This window comes from Xiphophorus hellerii, chromosome 2 (genome assembly GCF_003331165.1).
Source record: "Xiphophorus hellerii strain 12219 chromosome 2, Xiphophorus_hellerii-4.1, whole genome shotgun sequence".
Lineage (NCBI taxonomy): Eukaryota > Metazoa > Chordata > Actinopteri > Cyprinodontiformes > Poeciliidae > Xiphophorus > Xiphophorus hellerii.
The window spans coordinates 30050042-30070693 of NC_045673.1; the positions used below are offsets into that span (position 1 = coordinate 30050042).

The 20652-nt window shown below is 41.0% G+C and overlaps 1 protein-coding gene across 4 annotated transcripts in view; it reads left to right on the forward strand.

The window, feature by feature from the left end:
• Nucleotides 1-1326: 1326 nt before the first annotated feature.
• Nucleotides 1327-20652, forward strand: part of aass (aminoadipate-semialdehyde synthase) — a 32957-nt gene continuing 13631 nt past the window's right edge. Inside the window, exons 1-13 of one of the 4 annotated variants that reach the window (XM_032546272.1) lie at nt 1327-1461; nt 2752-2990; nt 3635-3811; nt 7639-7723; nt 9144-9211; nt 9310-9456; nt 9581-9659; nt 10775-10902; nt 14454-14602; nt 14729-14851; nt 15015-15126; nt 15253-15312; nt 16854-16921. In XM_032546272.1, the coding sequence (XP_032402163.1) occupies nt 2772-2990; nt 3635-3811; nt 7639-7723; nt 9144-9211; nt 9310-9456; nt 9581-9659; nt 10775-10902; nt 14454-14602; nt 14729-14851; nt 15015-15126; nt 15253-15312; nt 16854-16921 (1415 nt within the window). In that variant the 5' untranslated portion in view covers nt 1327-1461; nt 2752-2771. Of the gene's footprint in view, nt 1462-2751; nt 2991-3634; nt 3812-7638; nt 7724-9143; nt 9212-9309; nt 9457-9580; nt 9660-10774; nt 10903-14453; nt 14603-14728; nt 14852-15014; nt 15127-15252; nt 15313-16853; nt 16922-20652 lie in introns of those variants that run through there. The other 3 variants (XM_032546280.1, XM_032546289.1, XM_032546266.1) reach the window with 3 other exon arrangements.

Below are 20652 nucleotides of genomic sequence, written 5' to 3' on the forward strand. Positions count from 1 at the left end.
ATTGCATTTAGTAAAAACTGCTATAATGAGTTGCCGTAATAACAATATTGAAAATTTTTCACTTCATAATTTATGTTGGGGGGAAAAAAAACACAAACAAACTCAGAAAACAAGAAGTCATATTTTTGTCAACGCTCCAAAATCAGATGACAGAAGATGACCTGAAACTGGCTCAGTGATGGGGTGTTATTTCACACACATTTACATACACACAGTCATATGAAAGTTAAGGGTGGCAGACCTTCCCAAAAATAATATCAAAAAATATATATTTTGAAATACCTCAATAACGATATCACAACAAGATGTTCTGCTTTTTTCTTTCCTTTGGCCAAATAATGTTTTTTTTATATATTTTTTTACTTTCCTTTGTAAACAGTCACCGAAATAAAAATATATATTTATATATAAAATCACAAAATACTGCGTCAAAAAATAAATAAAATAGACAAACATAAATGCAAACTAGCCAAAACCATTTTGGTTAACAAAAAACAGTCTGAAATCATTTTCCAAGTGTAAATAAAAATACTTAAATACACTAATGAAAGGAACTTCTGTGGTTCAACAGAACATTAGTTTTACAAGATGTCGAAAAGTCCCCCCCCCCCCCCCCCCCCCCCAAGAACTCCAACAGCACTTTCAAAAACTGTATATTATATATAATATAATATAATATAATATAATATAATATAATGACAATCTGTCAATGTTATGATTTTTAGCTTTCATGTTCCCGAAACTGCAACTCCCTTATGACTTTCTTTCAACAGTATAGAACCTGTTTGCAGTTTGTGACAAGGGCGATCTGGCCAAAGCTAAAGGTTTATTCAATAAACTGGAATATTATTTAAAAGTTCATTTGTTTCAGTACTTCTCTTCTCTAATCACACATTTGTTCCACAGTACATTGATGTTTTCAAGCTTGTTAGTTATAATGATTTCTACAGCATTGTGATTAGCATAACTTAACAGAACAATATTGTGTGTTTACAGCTTTATGCAAATTATTTCACATCAACGGGGATGCGAATGACTCTGTTTCGTTTGTGCCAATACATTACTATGGAAGCCCGTTTCCGCCACTTTATTAAAAAAAAATATATATATCTCATTATAATGAAATAGCATCTCAAAAATAATGAGTTACTATCTCATTATAATGAGATAGTATCTCAAAATAATGAGATAGTAGCTCAAAATAATGAGATAATTTTTTTCTTTTTTTACAGAATGGCGGAAACGGGCTTCCATACATTACGGCACGTAAATCCTGAAATGAATGTTTTTGTTTTTGAGGTTTTATTTTGAAACTCTGACCGGAAGCGGATTAGTTTACTCTGCGCACGTGTGGTGGAGCTAACTTGGATTTTCATGTTCTGCCTGGGTGACATACTCGGAGTATTATCGTAGCCTTTCTTGGCCCAGAGCCGCTGAGGCGTACAGAACCCGGTGAGAAAGGTAAGCTGGAACCTGCAGGAGCAGCGGTGCTGGTTCGGGTTCGGGTTCAAGTTCACGTTCTGGCTGTGTGGGCAGGTCAATGTGCGGAAGCAGCTCCAGAAACTGGAGCTCAAGCTACAGGTCAGGAAGTGTTTCCTAGACAAGAGCTGCAGGGCTGCTGCGCTGTCCCCGGAGGCCCACTCTGTCCCACACTGTCCCCACTTCCTTCCCTGGGAAGAACTTCTCAGGTTACCCATACAGTGTAGCAGGGGACGTGATATGCAGACCATATGGTAACACCCAACTCACTGACGCTCCTATGTTGTTTAGAAGAAGTCCAGAACCAGAGCGTGTGTCCTGCTGGGCTGTGGACAGGGACACACTGTACGGTGTATGTGGTCAGGGCTCCTTTTGCATGAATTATTGCATCAATGCAGCGTAGCACGGAGGAGAGCATGTTGCTTTGGTAGTGACCTCCAGGTCATCCTTTTGGTTGGTTCTGGAGCTTGTTGATGTGCACTGTCCCTGGAGTTTAGCTCAGGCCAGGTTGCCATGGGAATACTATGGTGTTAGTATGTTTGGCAGTGTGGGCAGCATTTCTGTCCCGTCTTTCTTGTGGAGGACTTTACTGGAACAGGTTATTGAAACAAAGCATGTTTCTATATAGGTCTGATTTCCTCAGAAACTAAAGTAACCATTTGAAGCTTTGAGACTTAATATTGAATATTTTTGATGGGTAATATGGATTTATGCCACTCATAGAGCCATAGTTAGTGGCATTTTCCCCCAATAAACATCATGATGTGTGAACTTGCTACTGATTGGCTGAACCAGCAGCTGCCATACTGACAGGAAGCTGCAACTCTGCAGGGCCAGACGTTCTCTTCAGGTATGTGGTATAAGAACCAGAACCACATATGTTCTGGTTCTATGGGCCAGTTGGTGGTTCTGGGTGTTCTGGTCGGGTAGAGCTGGGGCCTTAAGTTCTCCTGCAGCAGTGAGCCAGCCAGATCTCTCAGTTGCAAGTTGTCCATGCAGCTAGGAATGATACCGATATTGGTATCAGTAGTGTGATCGATATTGGTATCAGTTCTGTTATTGGTATCAATAGCTATATCAATATTGGTATGGATAATGGTATTCTTATGGCTATCAGTATTTATCTGTATTGATATTGGAATTGTTATCTATTGATATTGATATTAGTATCAGTATTGATATTGGTATCCATATTGGTATCTGGAGCCCCCAGTCTCACCTCTGTGTCCTCTGAATGACCATGTTAGTCCTCAGCTGGTGTTCCTGTCTCTGTCAGCAGGACGGCTGAAGCCATGCTCAGACTTGTGGGCCTGCACCGCAGCAGGACGCCCAGCTGCGTGGGGGCTCAGCGGCGCAACAAGCACCACAGGGCCGTCATGGCTATCCGCCGTGAGGACGTCAACCCCTGGGAAAGGAGGGCCCCACTGGCTCCCCGCCATGTCAGGGAGCTGACGAATGACGGTGTCAAAGTCCTGGTCCAGCCGTCTAACCGCCGCGCCATCCATGAGAAGGTAGGCCAGCTTTTTTTCAAACATAGACAGATACTCACTTGATTCGGGAACAGTCCACTACAGTCTGCTGTACAGCTAACTCATGAGCTATTCATGCAGTCTGAACCAGTACCTTGTGAAGGTATTCATATACCTGAACCTTTTCAGATTTAGTTGCGTCATAAACTTGACACTCTTGTCTTTTTCTCTCTCTATTTCTCAATTTTTTTGAAAACCTGACTTTACAATTTTGCTTGGCAGCATAGTAACTGCACAGTTGTTCTTGTCTTCTACTGACTGCTGCTGAGCACAGCATCCAAGTGCGCTAAGCAGGAACGAACCATTTCATGCAGGTCCAGGGGGTTGTTCAGTGAAAATATGGATGTGTGCTTTTTGGTCTGGGAGGGGTAACATTTATTTTTTACTGATGAACAATTTTAAGAACACTATATGATTAATTTTATAATTGACAAGACCCCCAATTTTTTTCAGTTTCTATAAGAAATAAATAAATAAATTTGTGGGAGGGCCCTCTGTCAGTCAGGGGCCCTTGGAATTGTCCTACCTTTTCAACCCTATACAGTGCTGCAGTAAAGCTCAGGCAGTGACGGACATACAGGTCATGGTGGTTCCTGCTGTCTCATTCACCATGAGCTCTGTTTCAGTTCTATATGAAGGCAGGGGCCATCATTCAGGAGGACATTTCTGAGGCATCTCTGATTGTTGGAGTGAAGAGGCCCCCGGAGGAGAAGGTCATCCCCAGGAAGACGTATGCTTTCTTCTCCCATACCATCAAAGCTCAGGAGGCCAACATGGGACTACTGGATGACCTGCTCAACAAGGTCAGTTACACACTGTTCTTCCTCTTAACTACTGTAGCCTACTAAGTACTCTGTATTCCTGTGTTCACAACGAAATATGCTTTTGTCAAATATCAAGGATGATCTGAAAGTCTTTTATCAGTTATGTGTGCCAAAGCTTCACACGTCTAACCCAACACACACTTCTCCTCAATAGACTTCCCTGTTCAATCTTTAAAGGGACCCATGGTTAGTTTGCCTATAAATGTTGTAAATTTTGTATTGACCAAAAATGTACTGTTTGTGATACAAATAAACTCCTAATTACTTAAATTTTTTTAAATATTTTGTTATATTTTTCACCCATGGAGGTTGCCATTTTTTCACCTTGCTGGGTTGATGACGCGGTTGTGTCCGTTTTCTACTTTACTGATATTTCCTCTGTTCCTCTACGTTACAGAGGAAATACAGGAAGGCTAACTTTACCCCAGTTTTTTTTTATCATATTGTGCTTGACTGATGTAATGCCAGACTGTGTCTGTGTAGCCTGTAATAAAAAAAATACAAACAGTGCTGTGACTGTATCATTTAGCACATGACAAAAAAGAAGAGGGCAGTATGAAAAGTGCCGAACAAAACTTCCGAAGAACCTATTTGTGCCCTCAATATTTCTCTCATGAAAACTTTGAGTCATTTGTACAAGCAAAATTGACGAAGGCTTTAACAGGTGATCGTTACCTTCGCAAGCTAAAAGCAAATGCTGTGCTGACAGTTTTTATCTAGACAATGCGTAGACCTCACCTAGTGATGCGAAAATGAGAGAAAAATCAGAGACATGAAGCGTTTGGAGCTCTATGAAATGATAATGGAGCTATTGCTACTGCCGCCGGTACTGAATGTGAAACCACCAATCTGACACTGGACGGGAGAGCCAGACCCTAAACAGCTGCTACCGGACCAAAGACTAGACTTGACAGAGCTTCTTATAGAAATACTTAGCAGATCTCACACTTGGATCAGAGGTTTGTGTCATTTATTTTATTTATGAAGATGAAGTTGGCAGCAGCGCCACCACTAGCTTCTTTGGCCATCTCTGTCCTCTTCATCTGTTAGGTCCTCCTCATCTTCATTACTCCTTGTGATTTCTACATTCACATCAATTTCAATGTGCTGCTGTTCAATTTGAAAAGGCTTAAAGACTCATCGATGGTTTGGCTGGACAGAGCTGGCGTAGTCCGACCAAGCATGTCATGTACCCAGAATGCATTGCAGCGTGAACAACATGGCGACGTTCGTGTGACAATATTCTATTAAAATTTATAAAAACTAAACAGCCTACCATATTGTTACTGTATTATTTTTACATCTAAAATAAATATTTCTCAAAGTCACCCCTAGTTTCAAAATCAGATGGTTGATAATTTTTTGAAAGGTTTGATCATGGATGGTACTATTTTAGTTGTTTTGTCCCTGACCTCTGATTCTTGTAAGAACAGTTGTTGATTGGTCTAAACATTCTGGGTCTAGTCATGTAGAAAACTTGCTGCCATTCATCAGCACTGTATTGGTCCACATTGGTTCTGGGATGGCATCCTGCTGATATGTCCAGGTCTGCAGGTCTTCCTTTCTGTCTGTCTCTGACACTTTGTCCTAGTTTCTGCCGGTCAGCCTTGATCAGTGCTTCAACACAGGGTAATCCGTGAGATATACAGCTGCTTGAAAGGAAAAAAAAATTGTTCATTAATGTTTAATCTTTAGTCTAAGCACCAAAACTAAACTGAATTTTACTCATTGAAGACAAGAGAAGAACAAAGGAAAAAGTTAGGACACCCTTCCCACTGATAGTTCATCTGCAGTAAGCTGGTTCTTGTATCCATCCACCATTTCTGACATCCTGAGGTTCTTCTAGTTAAAGGGTGTTTTTCATTTTACTTCTTTCAGGTCTCTGAAAGTCATTTATTTATATGTGTAATCTACCTTATCGTCCATCTTCTTCCGCTTACCCGGGTTCGGGTCGCGGGGGTAGCAGCTTCAGAAGGGAGGCCCAGACTTCCCTCTCCCCTGCCACTTCTTCCAGCTCTTCCGGGGGAATCCCGAGGCGTTCCCAGGCCAGCCGAGAGACATAGTCCCTCCAGCGTGTCCTGGGTCTTCCCCGGGGCCTCCTCCCGGTGGGACGTGCCCGGAACACCTCACCAGGGAGGCGTCCAGGAGGCATCCTGACCAGATGCCCGAGCCACCTCAACTGGCTCCTCTCGACGTGAAGGACCAGCGGCTCTACTATGAGTCCCTCCCGGATGACTGAGCTTCTCACCCTATCTCTGAGGGAGAGCCCAGACACCCTACGGAGAAAACCCATTTCGGCCGCTTGTATCCGCGATCTCGTTCTTTCGGTCATGACCCAAAGCTCATGACCATAGATGAGGGTGGGAACGTCAGGGGGGGTGTCCTGCCCCAAGTAGAGGAGTTCAAGTATCTCGGGATCCTTATTGTCACAAACAAAATTAATTTGACTGTAATTATCAGGCCACATAGAAGTCTGCATATCCTCCTTTACACACTAATTTTCCACAAAGTTGGAAACTGGGGATGAGGATATGGAAAGACATCACTTTCAAGCTTATATACACATTTAGTAAAATGTAGAGGACAACCCAGCAGGGTAGGCACATTCCTTGTGCTTCAAATCCTGCAACATATTTCACTCTCTGCACCCTAAGCGGAACAGGGTACATTGAGAACAGAAATTAGTTCTCAGTGTCTCATAATTTTAAGGTCTATGTGACAATTTGAGATTTACAGTTGTCCCTAGACAATGTTTCCTTTAGTTCCATAGAGACTGACTTGATGGACTCCTAATCAGATGTTGAGGCCTGAGGGCCAGCTGCCAAGATGCTCAGTGATGGTCCCAGCCATCCTCACAAAAAACATTTTAATTAAGTGGCAACTCTTAATTTTTTTTAACAATGTTGCTTTGAAGAAAACATAAAGAACAATATGACAGGGAGAGAAAGGAGAGGTTAAAAAATCTGATTTCATCAGTTCAGTCATGATGACTGTGGCGGGGCTCTATTATGACTTGGACAAAACAAAAGTGATTGGCCAATGCTGTAGTTCACTTCAGTGAAATTTATGGTGCTGTTCTTCAGGCTTCAAGTGAACAAAAGAGGAGTTGTGCAGTGTATATACAGAGGACGTCCAAGGCAGGTAAAAAAAAAAGTAAAAACAAAACAGCAGTACCTTCATTGAAAAAAGTCCACATTGCAAAGCTATCGGCTTTTCAGTATGACCTCTTGAGGGTCTAACCACAAACTGACTCCTTGTGGTCTTGAGCCCTTCTTTATAGCCACAGACTGCCCACAGGATGAAAAAATAAAACAATTACTTCTAACTCAAGTAAACTCTTATCAAAGTATACAAAATAATCATAGCTCTGAGAAAAAGGAAAAAAACAACAACTTGTGACCAAAAATACAATATTCAATTTAATAGAAAACACCCCATAGGTTCTGATGAGCTCATTAAGCCATCATGCGACTCCTTCCCAGTGTGCCACAATTCGGAAAATGTTTGAAAATTTGAACCGGGAACATGTTTGACGCTGAAAATAACAAGCTAGGATGGATATACAAGAACACCGCATGTGCACCACAATGAACCGAGCCAGTTTGAGCTGAAACAAAAAGTAAGTTGTCGGTTGTGTGAATGTGTGTGAGTGTGTATGTAAGTGTGCAGGTGTGCTTGCATGCTGGCACTTTACTACATCCCAGCTTGTGATGGCTCTTCTGTCACAATGACCAATGGGAGTCAGGGTGTAATCTCCATCTATATTCCATGAAAAACAATAAGAAAATCAACTTTGTGTTTTTCAGGAAGTTCGTCTTATTGACTATGAGAAGATGGTTGACCCCAATGGTTATCGTATTGTAGCGTTTGGCCAGTGGGCCGGTGTTGCAGGTATGTTAGGTTCTCCTCTGTTTGTTTCAGCTGGTTGGTCATTTCCCAGCACTCCTTAGGCATAATCAGACATTATGATGAAACTGTAGCAAATGAATCATTCTTTGTAATAAAATCAAATTTCACCTAATTGGAACCAGATTTTGTTGAAGCTAGGTCTTAGGTCTCGTTCACACTGCAGGCCTTAAAATGTCTCAAACACAATAAAACCACTTACATGTCTTGACAAGATGAACTTCATCCTTTGTACACAAAAGTTTTAAATATTTTTTCTTACAGTCTACTGTAAACTTCTCAGCATCGCAGAGTGATGTTACTACCAAGTGCTACCCAGTTGTGAGGATTTCAGCAAAGATTTGAGCAATTTATCCAAAACTGCAGGTAAATTACTCAAATCTTCACTGAATCTTCACAACTTCCTCTGCTTCTGTGCGTTCAGCCTGAGTTGTTTGCGGTTTGACTTGCCCTCATTACATCACAATATGGTGCTGGCGTTACTACCCAGTTACTACAGAGGAAAACAGCAACACTCTGTATTGCTGTGGAATTTATAGTAGTCTGTGAGAAATATTTATTATTAAAATAATAGGATGAAAGCACAGTAGTTCATCTTTTGAAATCATGTAAGTGGTTTTATTGAGTCAGTGACGCAATTCAAATTTCTTTTTTGTGAAATCTGATTTCTTTATATTTTTTTTGTGTGGTCGTTCACATTTCCAAATATATGTGACATGTATGTGATCTGTTGTGTGAACTACAAATGACCTAAAAGCTGCCTGCATGCACAGCAGAGGACGCTGTAGAAGAAGGAGGAGTTTTATTTATAAAACACTTTTTCAGCAACAAGGCAGATCAGAGTTCATAACGTTCACACATAGCGAGCGTGCTCAGTGAACATAAACATGGATAATGGTGCAGCATATCTTGCTATTTTAAAGTTGTTATCCAACCAGAGCCAGCACATTAACAACTTGATCCTCATTATCATCCACCATGTTGTTTTTCTTCCCGCTTCTGTGTATGAGAATGCTGAATCGTGATGTTTATCAATAATGTACAGGTCGGATGAATGCCACCTGGCCATACAGACTCGGGTCAAATTTGATCAGAGAATTGTCGGATTTAGGACTACATATCCATGTGCACTGGGTCGCATTTGTACAAATCCGATTTGTGGTGTTCAGGCTGTCATGAAAAGATCAGATACAGGTCACATAAGGGCAGAAAAATCTGATTTTAATCACTTCAGACTGCAGTGTGAACATAGCCTCAGATTTTAGGGAGACCAAACAGAAAACCAATTTTTGTTTGCTAAATGAATCCAAATTCCATTTAACATGATTAAAAGTAATTTTTTTGGTCATTATCTTTTTCGTCAATCTACGTGTATTAAAATGAAAATGACTCCACTTTCTTGTAGGAATGATTAACATTCTTCATGGTTTGGGACTTCGTTTCTTGGCTCTTGGCCACCACACTCCTTTCATGGTAACAAATTTATTCTTAATTTATTTGATCTGAATCTGTCCAAAAATGTTTCACAGGAACAAACAGAAGCAGTCACCTCTGCTCTCTGATGTTCACAGCACATTGGCATGGCACACAACTACAGGAACGTCAGCCAGGCCATCCAGGCCATGAGGGATTGTGGTTATGAGATTTCCATGGGTCTCATGCCCAGATCCATTGGCCCCCTCACCTTTTGCTTCACCGGAACAGGAAATGTCTCCAAGGTACACAAATGTTCAATTCAGTTTGAATATTCAAACATCGAGAATGAGATTAAAGGCAGCTGAAGCTAAGAGAAAGTCCCTGATTTTTATTTTTACATTCATTTTGTATTTTGTATTCCTTTAGGGAGCCCAAGATATGATCAATGAACTTCCTGTTGAATATGTTGAACCTCATGAGTTGAAAGATGTCTCTGAAACTGGAGGTATGATGTTTCTACAGCAGCAGTGTGTAGCTCAGCAGTTCTCCAACCTTTCAGACTGAGCTCCAACATTGAATAAAATGGCCACAATCTCACATACACAATGGAAAAATGGCTTCTGTGCAGTATCACATATTGGTTGTGTCTTGTTAAAATAAAGATGAAATAATTTTACATCCATGTAATTATGAGCCGTGATTACATGAATCATGGCTCATACACACGGCTTTATGACTCTTAAACACACAAACTGAACGTGTGTTTAAGAGTCATAAAGTTCATTTGTGCAATGAAACTAATAAATTTATTGACCTTCTTTTATTTCAACAACCAGATAATTCCCTCTGTTTTCATGATTTTCTAAAACAGATCAACATGAGAAAGTAGACTTTCTCAGCACGTTTACATGAACGGCCAATCGGAATGAAAATGCATCACATTAACACCGCAATCAGAATATTCTAATTGAATTAAGATCTATTGGAATTAAATTGTAATCTGAATGAGAGGGATAGTTTGGGACAATTGATAATTGGTTACCAGCTGGTTACCAGCTCTGAGTAGAGACCAGAAGAATGAGATCACAGATACAAGCAGCTGAAATGGGTTTCCTCTGCAGGGTGTCTGGTCTCTGCCTTAGAGATAGAAACTCTGGTAGGGACTCAGAGTAGAGCCTCTGCTTCTCCTCATCCAGAGGAACCAGTTGAGGTGGCTCAGCATCTGGTTAGGATGGACACCTCCCTGATAGGAGACCCAGGAGAGACGATTTACCTCAGCTAGGTTCGGAGAGGGAGGTCTGGGCCTCCCTACTTAAGGGCCAGGGACAAGGAGAAGAAAATGGATGGATGTGCATGTCAGTGTTTCTGTCCTGAATAAAGCCTGGGCCATGTAAACACGTCATGACCAGTTTAACTAGTTTTGTGCTCATATAAACAAAGTATTCGAATTATTTAATTCAAATACATTTTAATCTGATGAAGGATCTCTGTGCATGTACACAATCAGATTGTAGGATAAAATGAATCCATTTAGTTCAGTGTGTGTTGTCTGACAAAATGTGTTGACTTTAAACTTGATGTGGTGTTCTAACAACACACTAACAGAGTTGTTCTTCATAGATATGAACAAAGTGTATGCCACAGTTCTGAGCCGGCGCCACCACCTGGTGAGGAAGAGCGATGGCAACTATGATCCCATGGAGTATGAAAACCACCCAGAACTCTACACCTCACACTTCAGAACCAGCGTGAGTTACTTTTCTTCACTCCCCCTCCTCGCACCGCCTCCATGCAGCCTCCCAGGAGCTTCTGTCAGTCACTTGGAGCTCTCACGTTCCATTCAGCAGCAGGAACTAATATCATACTGTCCAGCAGTATGAAAGTCAAACATTGCCCTAATTAAAACCTATAGTTCAAAAGCACTCTGTACACAGGATATTTATCCCCATTTTGTGGGTAAATGATTGGTATATCAGATGAAATGTTGACATTTTCTAAATAAAGAAGCAAAGGATTACCTTTACGTCAGTAAACCTGACATTGTTTTCTGTAATGCTTCAAACATCCACACAATAATGCTTCTTGTGTTATTCTTACATATTTTAATATATTTGTTGCTTATATTGTTGTGCAATATTGCTTTTAGGTAAAATGCCTAAAAATAGAAACTCAACTTACAGGTCCTTTTTGGATCTAAAACTGTCTCATAATTCACAAATGCACAGAACAAAATCCACACTTGTATTTTTGATGCAAACACAAATATATCTTGATTTACAAGCTGTTTCTGGCCTGTGAGTTACGCTGCATTTGTGTGTGAATTTTGAGACTCCTCTGAGGTCTCAATCCACAAATGTCTTTTTTTAATAAATGGTCTATCTGATTGGATGATCAGCAACCAATCAGATAGCTTCCTTGTTTCAACCAATCATATGAACGAAGCCCCACGTTTGGGGCTTCGTTCCCAACGAAGATTGGCTGAAACTTATGTTTCAGCCAATCACATTAACCCATTTCGACATTATTGTATTAATTATGTACCCATTTTCTCACCAATCACTGTATTTGGCTGAATTTTAATCAGTATTCTTAGCCTTGTTATAATTTAACTTCTTGTTTCATTCATTATATCTCTTGAAAACTGAAAATGCAAGATGAAAGCATGTGTGATTTCTTTCATTTTTAAATTTTTTGCAAAAACCATGTTGAGATGTTGTGTACAGTCTGCTTATATTGTTTACACAGTCAATGGGTGTAACTTGACATGTGGGACATCTCCCCTGCACTTCCTTTGTCTGTGCCCTTTGCGGCCTGCACTTTTTAAGATGTGCAAACGTGATTTTCTGAGCCATCTTTAAATGCACCACGAGTGTACACGTATTGGTACGGGTTACACCTGTGGATCCAAGCTGGGTGGTGTTAGGATGTGTAATCTTCAGCAGGTAGCCAGGGTTAGAAGGCAAAAAACTTTTTGTTTCAGATAATGCTTTCTAAATGATGGTTAATATCATAAGTAATGATATTAAGTAATTTTGATTAATGTTGGCATTACACATGTTCCTTCCCTTGCCAGCAAATGCCAGGAATAAACCCAACCCACTTTAATTTCTGTACAGAAGTTGTGCTCACTGCTGCTTTTCTCATATTTAAAAGAAATCTTTATTGTCACAATAGAAAGAGTCAGGGAGGACATTAGACCAGAGGCCAGCAGCAGGACAGTGATGCAGGGTCTTCTCAGGTAAGGAGGGATTAGAAAAAGAAAAGGAAAGGGAAGGCTCTGTGTCTCAATTTCAACTTTTTTCTGTGACCATTCTAGGCCAAAAATATAGTTTAAGTAATTTGCATCTTTGACCACAACGTTTTGAAAAAGGTGCCACAAAATCTGTAATTCTAGGCCACAATGATCACAAAAAAAACATCCAGTGCAACATCCTGGAGGGACTAATTTAAGATAATATAAGATAATACTTTATTGATCCCCTAAAAGGGGAAAATTTTGTTTGTCCTAGTATGACACACAATAATAAATAAATAAAGTAGTAATAATAATAATAAATATACAACAATAACTAACAATTAGCAGTGATAGTCTTAAGGACACACAAATATTGCTCTATATATTGCTAAATCTATATTCAACATTTAAAACGCACAGCTCTAGACTATGTGAGTATTATAAAGTCTGATAGCCTCAGGCAGTTTAGTTTAATTTGGTTCCTCTTCATAGTCTCTGAAAAAGATTACCGTATTTTCCGCACTATAAGACGCACCTAAAAACCTTCAATTTTCTCAAAAGCCTAATCCGGTGCGCCTTGTATATGAAAAAAGTTTAAAAATAGGCCATTCATTGAAGGTGCGCCTTATAATGTGGTGCGCCTTATAGTGCCGAAAATACGGTAAAATATTTAAAAAAAATTGAATAGTTAAATACATTACATAGTAAATAAATAATTGTAAAAATAATGTTTCAATTTTAGTGCATTAAGCAGTTGAAGGATCCCAATCATGTATTCAATTTTGGCCAGAATAGAATCCATAAACTGTGTTCTTTGCTCACTTTAACTTCCAGAGGCTTGCAGACACCACTAAAGGAAATATTTCCCCTTGTGTATTTTTTTGTCTGTGTCTTTAAAGTGATCCAGGATTGTTGAACAGAACATGTTGGCCTAAATATGTCGTAATTTTCTTGTTAGCTAAAAAGTTGCTGATAACACAGTGTTTCATTTATGAAGCTGAAGGTAAGAGCAGCAGCAAAACACTAGCTTCGTCAGCCAACTCTGTCCTCTTCTTCTGTTTGGTTCTCCTGATCTTCATCACCTCTTGTGCTTTCTACATTTCCATCGACTTGAAAGCGCTCCGGTTCAAATTAAAAAGGCTTAAAGATGTTACTCATGATCATCACTCTTTTGGCTAGGGCAGTTGGACCTGTAGAAGTCATTTACCCAGAATGCCTTGCAATGTGAACATGGCAACTTTCATGTGACAACATTTTATTAAAATTTATAAAAACTAAACAACCTACAGTATTTTTTTTTACGTCTAAAATAAATACAATAACTAATGATACAATAACTAATCCTTGATTAGTTACAACTAATCATGGATCCCTTTCAATCCAGAGTGTATTGGGTTTGTTTGTTGTCCCTGCTACAGGAGCCAACGCTCATTTCTCCTGTTTGTTGTTTTGAACCTTGTAGTTTTGGTAATTCGGTTCCCTAGCTGTTTGGTGCAGGATGTTCCATAGCAACCATGCTTCACTTTCTGATGTGACGTGCATTTTATTCTTTGTTTGGACATTTCTTTTAAATAATGTTCATGGTTGGATATTGGTTTAAATATTTTGACTGCATTACCTAAATCCATATACACTGCTCAAAAAAATAAAGGGAACACTTAAACAGGTGTTTAACACTTAAAGTGTTCCCTTTATTTTTTTGAGCAGTATATATATATATATATATATATATATATATATATATATATATATATATATAGTACAGACCAAAAGTTTGGACACACTTTCTCATTGAATTTAATGAGAAGGTGTGTCCAAACTTTTGGTCTGTACTGTATATATATATACTGTATATATCATTATCTAAATTATCCAGAAGGATTTACAGTAGGTATAGATGATGCATAGTGAAATAATCAGCTGATCTGAATTGTTCTCATTATGTTTGGAACCTGCCAGTGGAGAATGAGCTTGCTGTGTGGATGGTGGCAGCATTATGTGGTGCTGTGTGGAGCAGGTTTAAGGTCAGCAGTGTCTCTCATCAGTCGTGTCTCTTTCTACCAGGTTGCTCCCTACACAACATGTCTGATTAATGGCATCTACTGGGACCCCCACACCCCAAGGCTTCTCAGACGCCTTGATGCCCAGAGGCTCATCAGACCCCTTAGATCCTTGAGTGCTCTCAACGAGGGGTCACCAGCGCTGCCTCACAAGTAAGAAACCTCCAAAAAGCAGCCATTGTGGTAACATGATATTTTCAGGCCGTAACTATAACTTTTACTGTTGATATGATGAATAAAGCTGATGCTCTGAGTGTTGACTGTCTGCTTTCTGCCCAGACTACTGGCCATCTGTGACATATCTGCAGATACTGGCGGCTCCATAGAGTTCATGACTGAGTGCACCACCATTGATAAGCCTTTCTGCATATATGACGCAGACCAGCACATAGATCATGACAGGTACACTGCAGATAGCTCACTTTAGAAGCTCTTCATCACGAACATCACTGTAGCTTTTGACACTTTTATTAGCATCACCACTTTTCTTAGGCTAATTTCTAAGGAACATAGTTGTAGTCTGAACTGAGACTAATATTAGACCATGTTGTGTGTGTCTGTGCAGCGTGGAGGGAAATGGGATCCTCATGTGCTCAATCGACAACCTTCCTGCCCAGCTCCCGATTGAAGCCACTGAGTACTTTGGAGACCGACTCTTCCCTTACATCTGGGAGATGGTAAGCTGTGTGTTTTCCTTGTGGAGGCCTCTGTGAAAGCGCTGCAGCACGTCGCATTGGTAACCTCAGACTGATAGGGTTGGATTTCTAGAAAGTCATTTATTGATGATCAGTGTGTTATTCCAGCTGCTCTCAGATGCGACCAAGTCACTCAATGAAGAGGAGTTCAGCCCACAAGTCAGAGATGTAAGTGATGTCATTTGATTATCCAGATATTATTGATTTGTTTGGCAGAGTATGGAGCATTGTTTAAAATTGTTTACACCAGACGTCATAGCAACCAGAGTAAAGTTTAAGTAAAGCCCAGTTCACACTACACGATTTTAGAATTGTCGGCCGATGGTCAGCCGGTTTTCAAAACATGAGAGACCACACACTAGCCGAGTATAATGTGTTCGATGGTAGAGTGTGAGGTTTCACTCTCAAACATTCCAATTCTAGATATGAAATCCCTTAAAATTCTGCAATACCACACCTGAATTTAGAGTAAACAAACATGGACAACGATGTTGAAGCGGTAACTGTAGTTTGGGAACTTATTTTAACCGAAAAAAGATGCAACAAAAAGTCAAAGCTTTAGATTAAGAACTGGAGTTAGCGCGATCAAGGGTTATATTTGTTACACTACAATATGGAGGTGAGTTGTACTTTTTCCTCCCTTTTAACAAACATTACACTGGTTTGTATTTCTTTTCCTGTTAAGTCGTTTAATTAACCATAACCATTTAATTATAAGTTTTTAAGTTTTTGCTGTGTTGACGTAGAATATGTGCATGTACTGGGCCTTGTTTCAGAAAGTTGAATAATTGAAAGATCAGAGCAGTGTGAGCTAGAAGAGTGTATGTCCTGCGTATTCGTTTTTAGAAAACCAGATGGCAGTTATCCTTATTTTTTCCCCAACTGATCGTGGAAGGGTAACGTCTACCAGCTCCATTCACTGAAACTGCATGGTGAGTTAATTGCAAATTTTCTGGCATCACCTCCGCCGCTCCTGGAGCCACGTGCACAATGTTTGTGCAGCGCACTGCGCTTGTCACAGTTTAATGAACTTCTGCACCTATTTTTTTCTATATTTACTCCTCTGTTTAGACTACAGATAGCTTACAGTAGATAACATCTTCTGTATTTCCCTGTTGTGTTATTACTGCAGACTGAAATTAAATGCACCATTTCAACCAAATGTTAGAATGCGCTTCTAAACCAGATGTACTGTGTGCGAAAAGTTTATAATTTTTCTGTGTTTTTTTTTTATTATAATTTTTTCTGATTGGCAACCTGTCGTATTCACCAGGTTGCGTTCTTCCTCCTAGTCGGGGAACACCACATACGCTGTGATAGTCGGAGCTCTTTAAATCGGAGCGGTCCCGACGTTCTACCAGCTGGACCCAATCAGTCGTAACACACCACACACTACAGGGTGATCGGTTACAATTATCTCAAACGACACTCTTAGAACGCAGAACATTCTAAAATTGTCGTAAGCAAAATTGGGGCAAAAAATCGTGTTGTGTGAACTGGGCTCACCACTTTTTTTCCCAAAGTGATTTAAAAATTAGGATGTAACAACCCCTTCAGAAAGCCTAAAAACTCTTCATCTGGACCAGTTTCTGATTATATCATAAAGGAATCTGGACCACTGAAAAGATATAATTTTCCATTGTTATGACAGACATCAAGCCTTTTCTTTTAGTATATTAATGTGACCATCTAAACATGTTTGTCTCCAGGCCATCATCACCTCCAATGGAGCTCTCACCCCAAAGTTTGAGTACATTGAAAAAATGCGAGAGAAAAGGTACGTCCCCCTGCTGGTCGCTGAGTCACTGTTTTCTGTTATCAGCTCTGAAGGTTGCAGCCTTACTGCATTGAATTCAATGAGAAGGTGTGTCCAAACTTTTGGTCTGAACTGTACCTCAGAGCCAATGTGCTTAGAGGCCACGCTTATTGGCTGAATTCCCTCTTATGCTCTATCGAGGCCTTGTAATGACCCATTAATTTGATTCAGGTGTGTTGGAGAAGAGCTGTATCTAAACATTGCAGGACTGTAGAACATGAGGACTCTACACCCCTGATTTAATCCAGTCATTTTTATGCATAATCTGACCTAAACAAGGAAAAGCGATCCAGTCCTTATTACCTGCATTCCTATATTAACAGTTGTTAATATCAGGGATCCTTTCAATATGATGATGTACTGTTTCAGAATTAAATAAGTGTGAAAGCTGCAGTTTGTATCTTTTACAAAAATGTTTTAACATATTTGTTAAAGCTGTTACTATGTTGTAACAGTCTGTTATGAGACAGATAATCTATGAAAAGATTGATCCCCACCTCCTCCTTGAGTTACTATTGCTGTCTTAAGAAATGGAACCACTACTAATCAGAAACAACCAATGAGAACCAGGAATAGGGCCTCAACGCTGTCAATCAACCTTTTGTACTTGCTGCTAAATTTGATAATGGCACAGAAATAATTTACCGTTCCAGGAAAACTTTATCTGCTGTCATCGGTGGCCATTCTAACTAGCCTTAGCATTTATTGTAGGCTCTGCTGTGGTGAACCAGCTGTAACGTAGCAGAGAGATTGTCTGTCTCATAACAAATATACTGCAGCTTTAAACCAGATGTACTCTGGTTTAAAGCTGCAGTATTTGCCTTTTCTCTTGTGGAAAGGTGCGTTTCCACCACAGGAACTCCAGCTACAAGAGCCAGAACCAAACAGAAGCAGCTAGGGAGGTAGGACTTCTGGATGACGCTGAGCTAAAAGTGGACCTTTATATTTAGAATGCAGCAGCAGAGTAGTAGCAGCTGCAGCTGGGTCTTTATCTGTGGTTAGAGCTTTTCCAAACTGAATGTTTCCACTAAGTCTGAAGAGGTAGTTCATAGTTATTAAAAATGAATGAATGCTGTATTAGTCAGAGGTCTCTGTTCTTGGGCTTACGTTCAGCCGGACATGTTGAGGTCGACTGGTCAGGAAATCGAGCAACCAGTTACACATGAGTGAACTGATGCCGAGGTCTGTGAGTTTGGTAAACTAAAATCTAAGAACAGCAGTCTGGCGTAAGTGTTCTTACTGTCCAGGTGAGAAAGGACAGAGTGCAGCGCTATAGAGACTGCATCCTCTGTGCTCCTGTTCTGCCTGTATGCAAATTGGTGGGGGTCTAGTGTGGGGGAGAGACAGGATCTGAGGTGTGCTAGGACCAGCCGCTCCAAGCACTTGGTAATGATGGGGGTAAGGGCTACCGGGCGGTAGTCATTGAGTCTGGTTGAGTTGGGATTCTTGGGGATTGGGACGATGGAGGTAGACTTGAAGCAGGTCGGTACTACAGCGCGGGCCAGGGACAGGTTGAAGATGTCCGTCAGCACTCCTGCCAGCTCCCCAGAGCACGTTCTGTGGACACGTCCAGGTATGCCATCAGGACCCGCAGCCTTGTGGGATTTAATCCTGCTCAGAGGATCCTGCTCCTACGTCAGTGGGGAGGAAAGTCTGTGGCTGTTGGCCTGGGGTGGTAGCTGCTTTGGTTGCAGTTGTGGTATTCCCTCTCTCAAAACGAGCATAGAAGTTGTTAAGTTCGTTGAGGAAGGAGACATCAGTAGAAGCGGGGGTGGTATTGGGGGTCTTGTAGTCTGTGAGAATCTGAAGGCCTTGCCACATATGTCGGGGGTTGGAGTTAGAAAAATGATCCTCCACCTTCCTTTTGTAGTGGTGTTTGGCCTTCTTGATTCCCTTCTTCAGCTCAGCCCTGGCTGCACTGTAAGCCTGTGCATCCCCTGACCTGAAGGCGATGTTGCGGGCCTTCAGCAGGAGACGAACGTCTCAGTTCATCCAGGGTTTCTGGTTGGGGTACATGGTAATGCGTTTGCAGGTGGTGACACGTTCTATGGTGGTGGAAATATGGTTCAGTACAGATGAGGCGTACTGATCCAAGTCTGTATGGTGGAAAATAGTCCAATCTGTATTCCTGAACCGGTCCTGGAGCACAGCATCTGAGCCCTCTGGCCATACCTTTACTGTCCTCACGGTAGGTTTCACACGTTGGATGAGTGGTAAGTACCGGGGTGTGAGGAACAGGGAGAGATGGTCTGATTGTCCGATGTTGGGGAGGGGTGTCACATTGTAGGGTCCAGCCAGATTGGACTAGACATGGTCCAGGGTCTTGTCTCCTCTGGTGTGGCAGGAGACATGTTGGTGGAATCTGGGAAGAACTGTCTTCAAGTTGGAGTGATTGAAATCACCTGCAACAATAAAAGCAGCCTCGGGGTATTTGGTTTGGTGTTTGCTAATAGCCGCATAGAGTTCTTTCATGGCTAGCTTGGCATTAGCATCCGGGGGGGGGGTGTACACCGCAGTCAGGATGATCGAGGTGAATTCCCTTGGGAGGTAATAAGGTCTGCATTTGACCATTAAAAACTCCACATTCTGTGAGCAATGACTCTCGGTAGTAGCAGAGTCTGTGCACCAAGCTTTGTTAATATAAATGCACAAACCTCCGCCTCTGGTTTTACCGGAGTCATCTGCTGTCCTGTCGGCTCGGTGTGTGTGGCGTCCACTTAGCTGGATAGCATTGTCCGGGCAGCTGTTGTTTAGCCATGTTTCGGTGAAAAACATGACATTTGAGTCCATAATCCGTCTGTCACTCGTGATGGATAGTCGTAACTCATCCATTTTATTAGCCAGAGAACGGACATTGGCGAGGAAAATGCTGGGTAAAGGGAGCCGGTGTGGTGTTAGCTTTAGCCTAGCTCGCACCCCTCCACGCTTACCCCCCCATTTGTTTACGTTCTTGTCGCCGCCTGCGTACACTTCCACCCGGCCGGGAGACGTGAGCAGCCTCCGGTGTTCTGGAGATCTCTGGGATGAGTCGGAGATCGGCGATCATAGTGTCAAAATTGTTGCTCCAAAGATCCAGAAGCTCATGTCTGCTGTAGTGCAGCAACGCGATGCAATTCTGAAAAAAAAGTCCAGTAAGGAATAGATAAGATAAGGAATAGAAAAGAACACACGTTGTTAAAGATAAAGTGGGGAATGACCAAGCTGGGTTTGGTCTGGTCAATGCAAAGTCCTTGAGAAACATAAGGTGCGTTTTGATACTTCTTTGGGACAGGTTCTCTGATTTAGTGATTGAAATTCTTTTCAGAGTAGAGCTGCTATAAAATAATCACACATTTATGCCTTTTAGAACAGTGGCTGGTAGTCTAGCAGAGCTTTTTCTTTTTCTGTTTGGCTTTAAAATAATCTGAAGATCGACAAATTATGCAGAACCATGATTTTTATTTATTTATTTTTTAACCTGTGGATGTTGCAGCTGCACGACTTGTTTGGAGCAAGTGGCAAAATCATTTAAAAAAACTACTTTGATCAGTGACGTATTTTTGTTTCTCATTTTGTCAGTTAGCCTTCCATACAACCAGTTGTCTTAAAGATATCAGGCACTAAAAGGGACACCTCAGTGTGATCAGTGACACCAAGACGTGCCCCTCACTCATATTTAGGCCACCTCTAAGACTTGACCAGCTTTCTTGTTA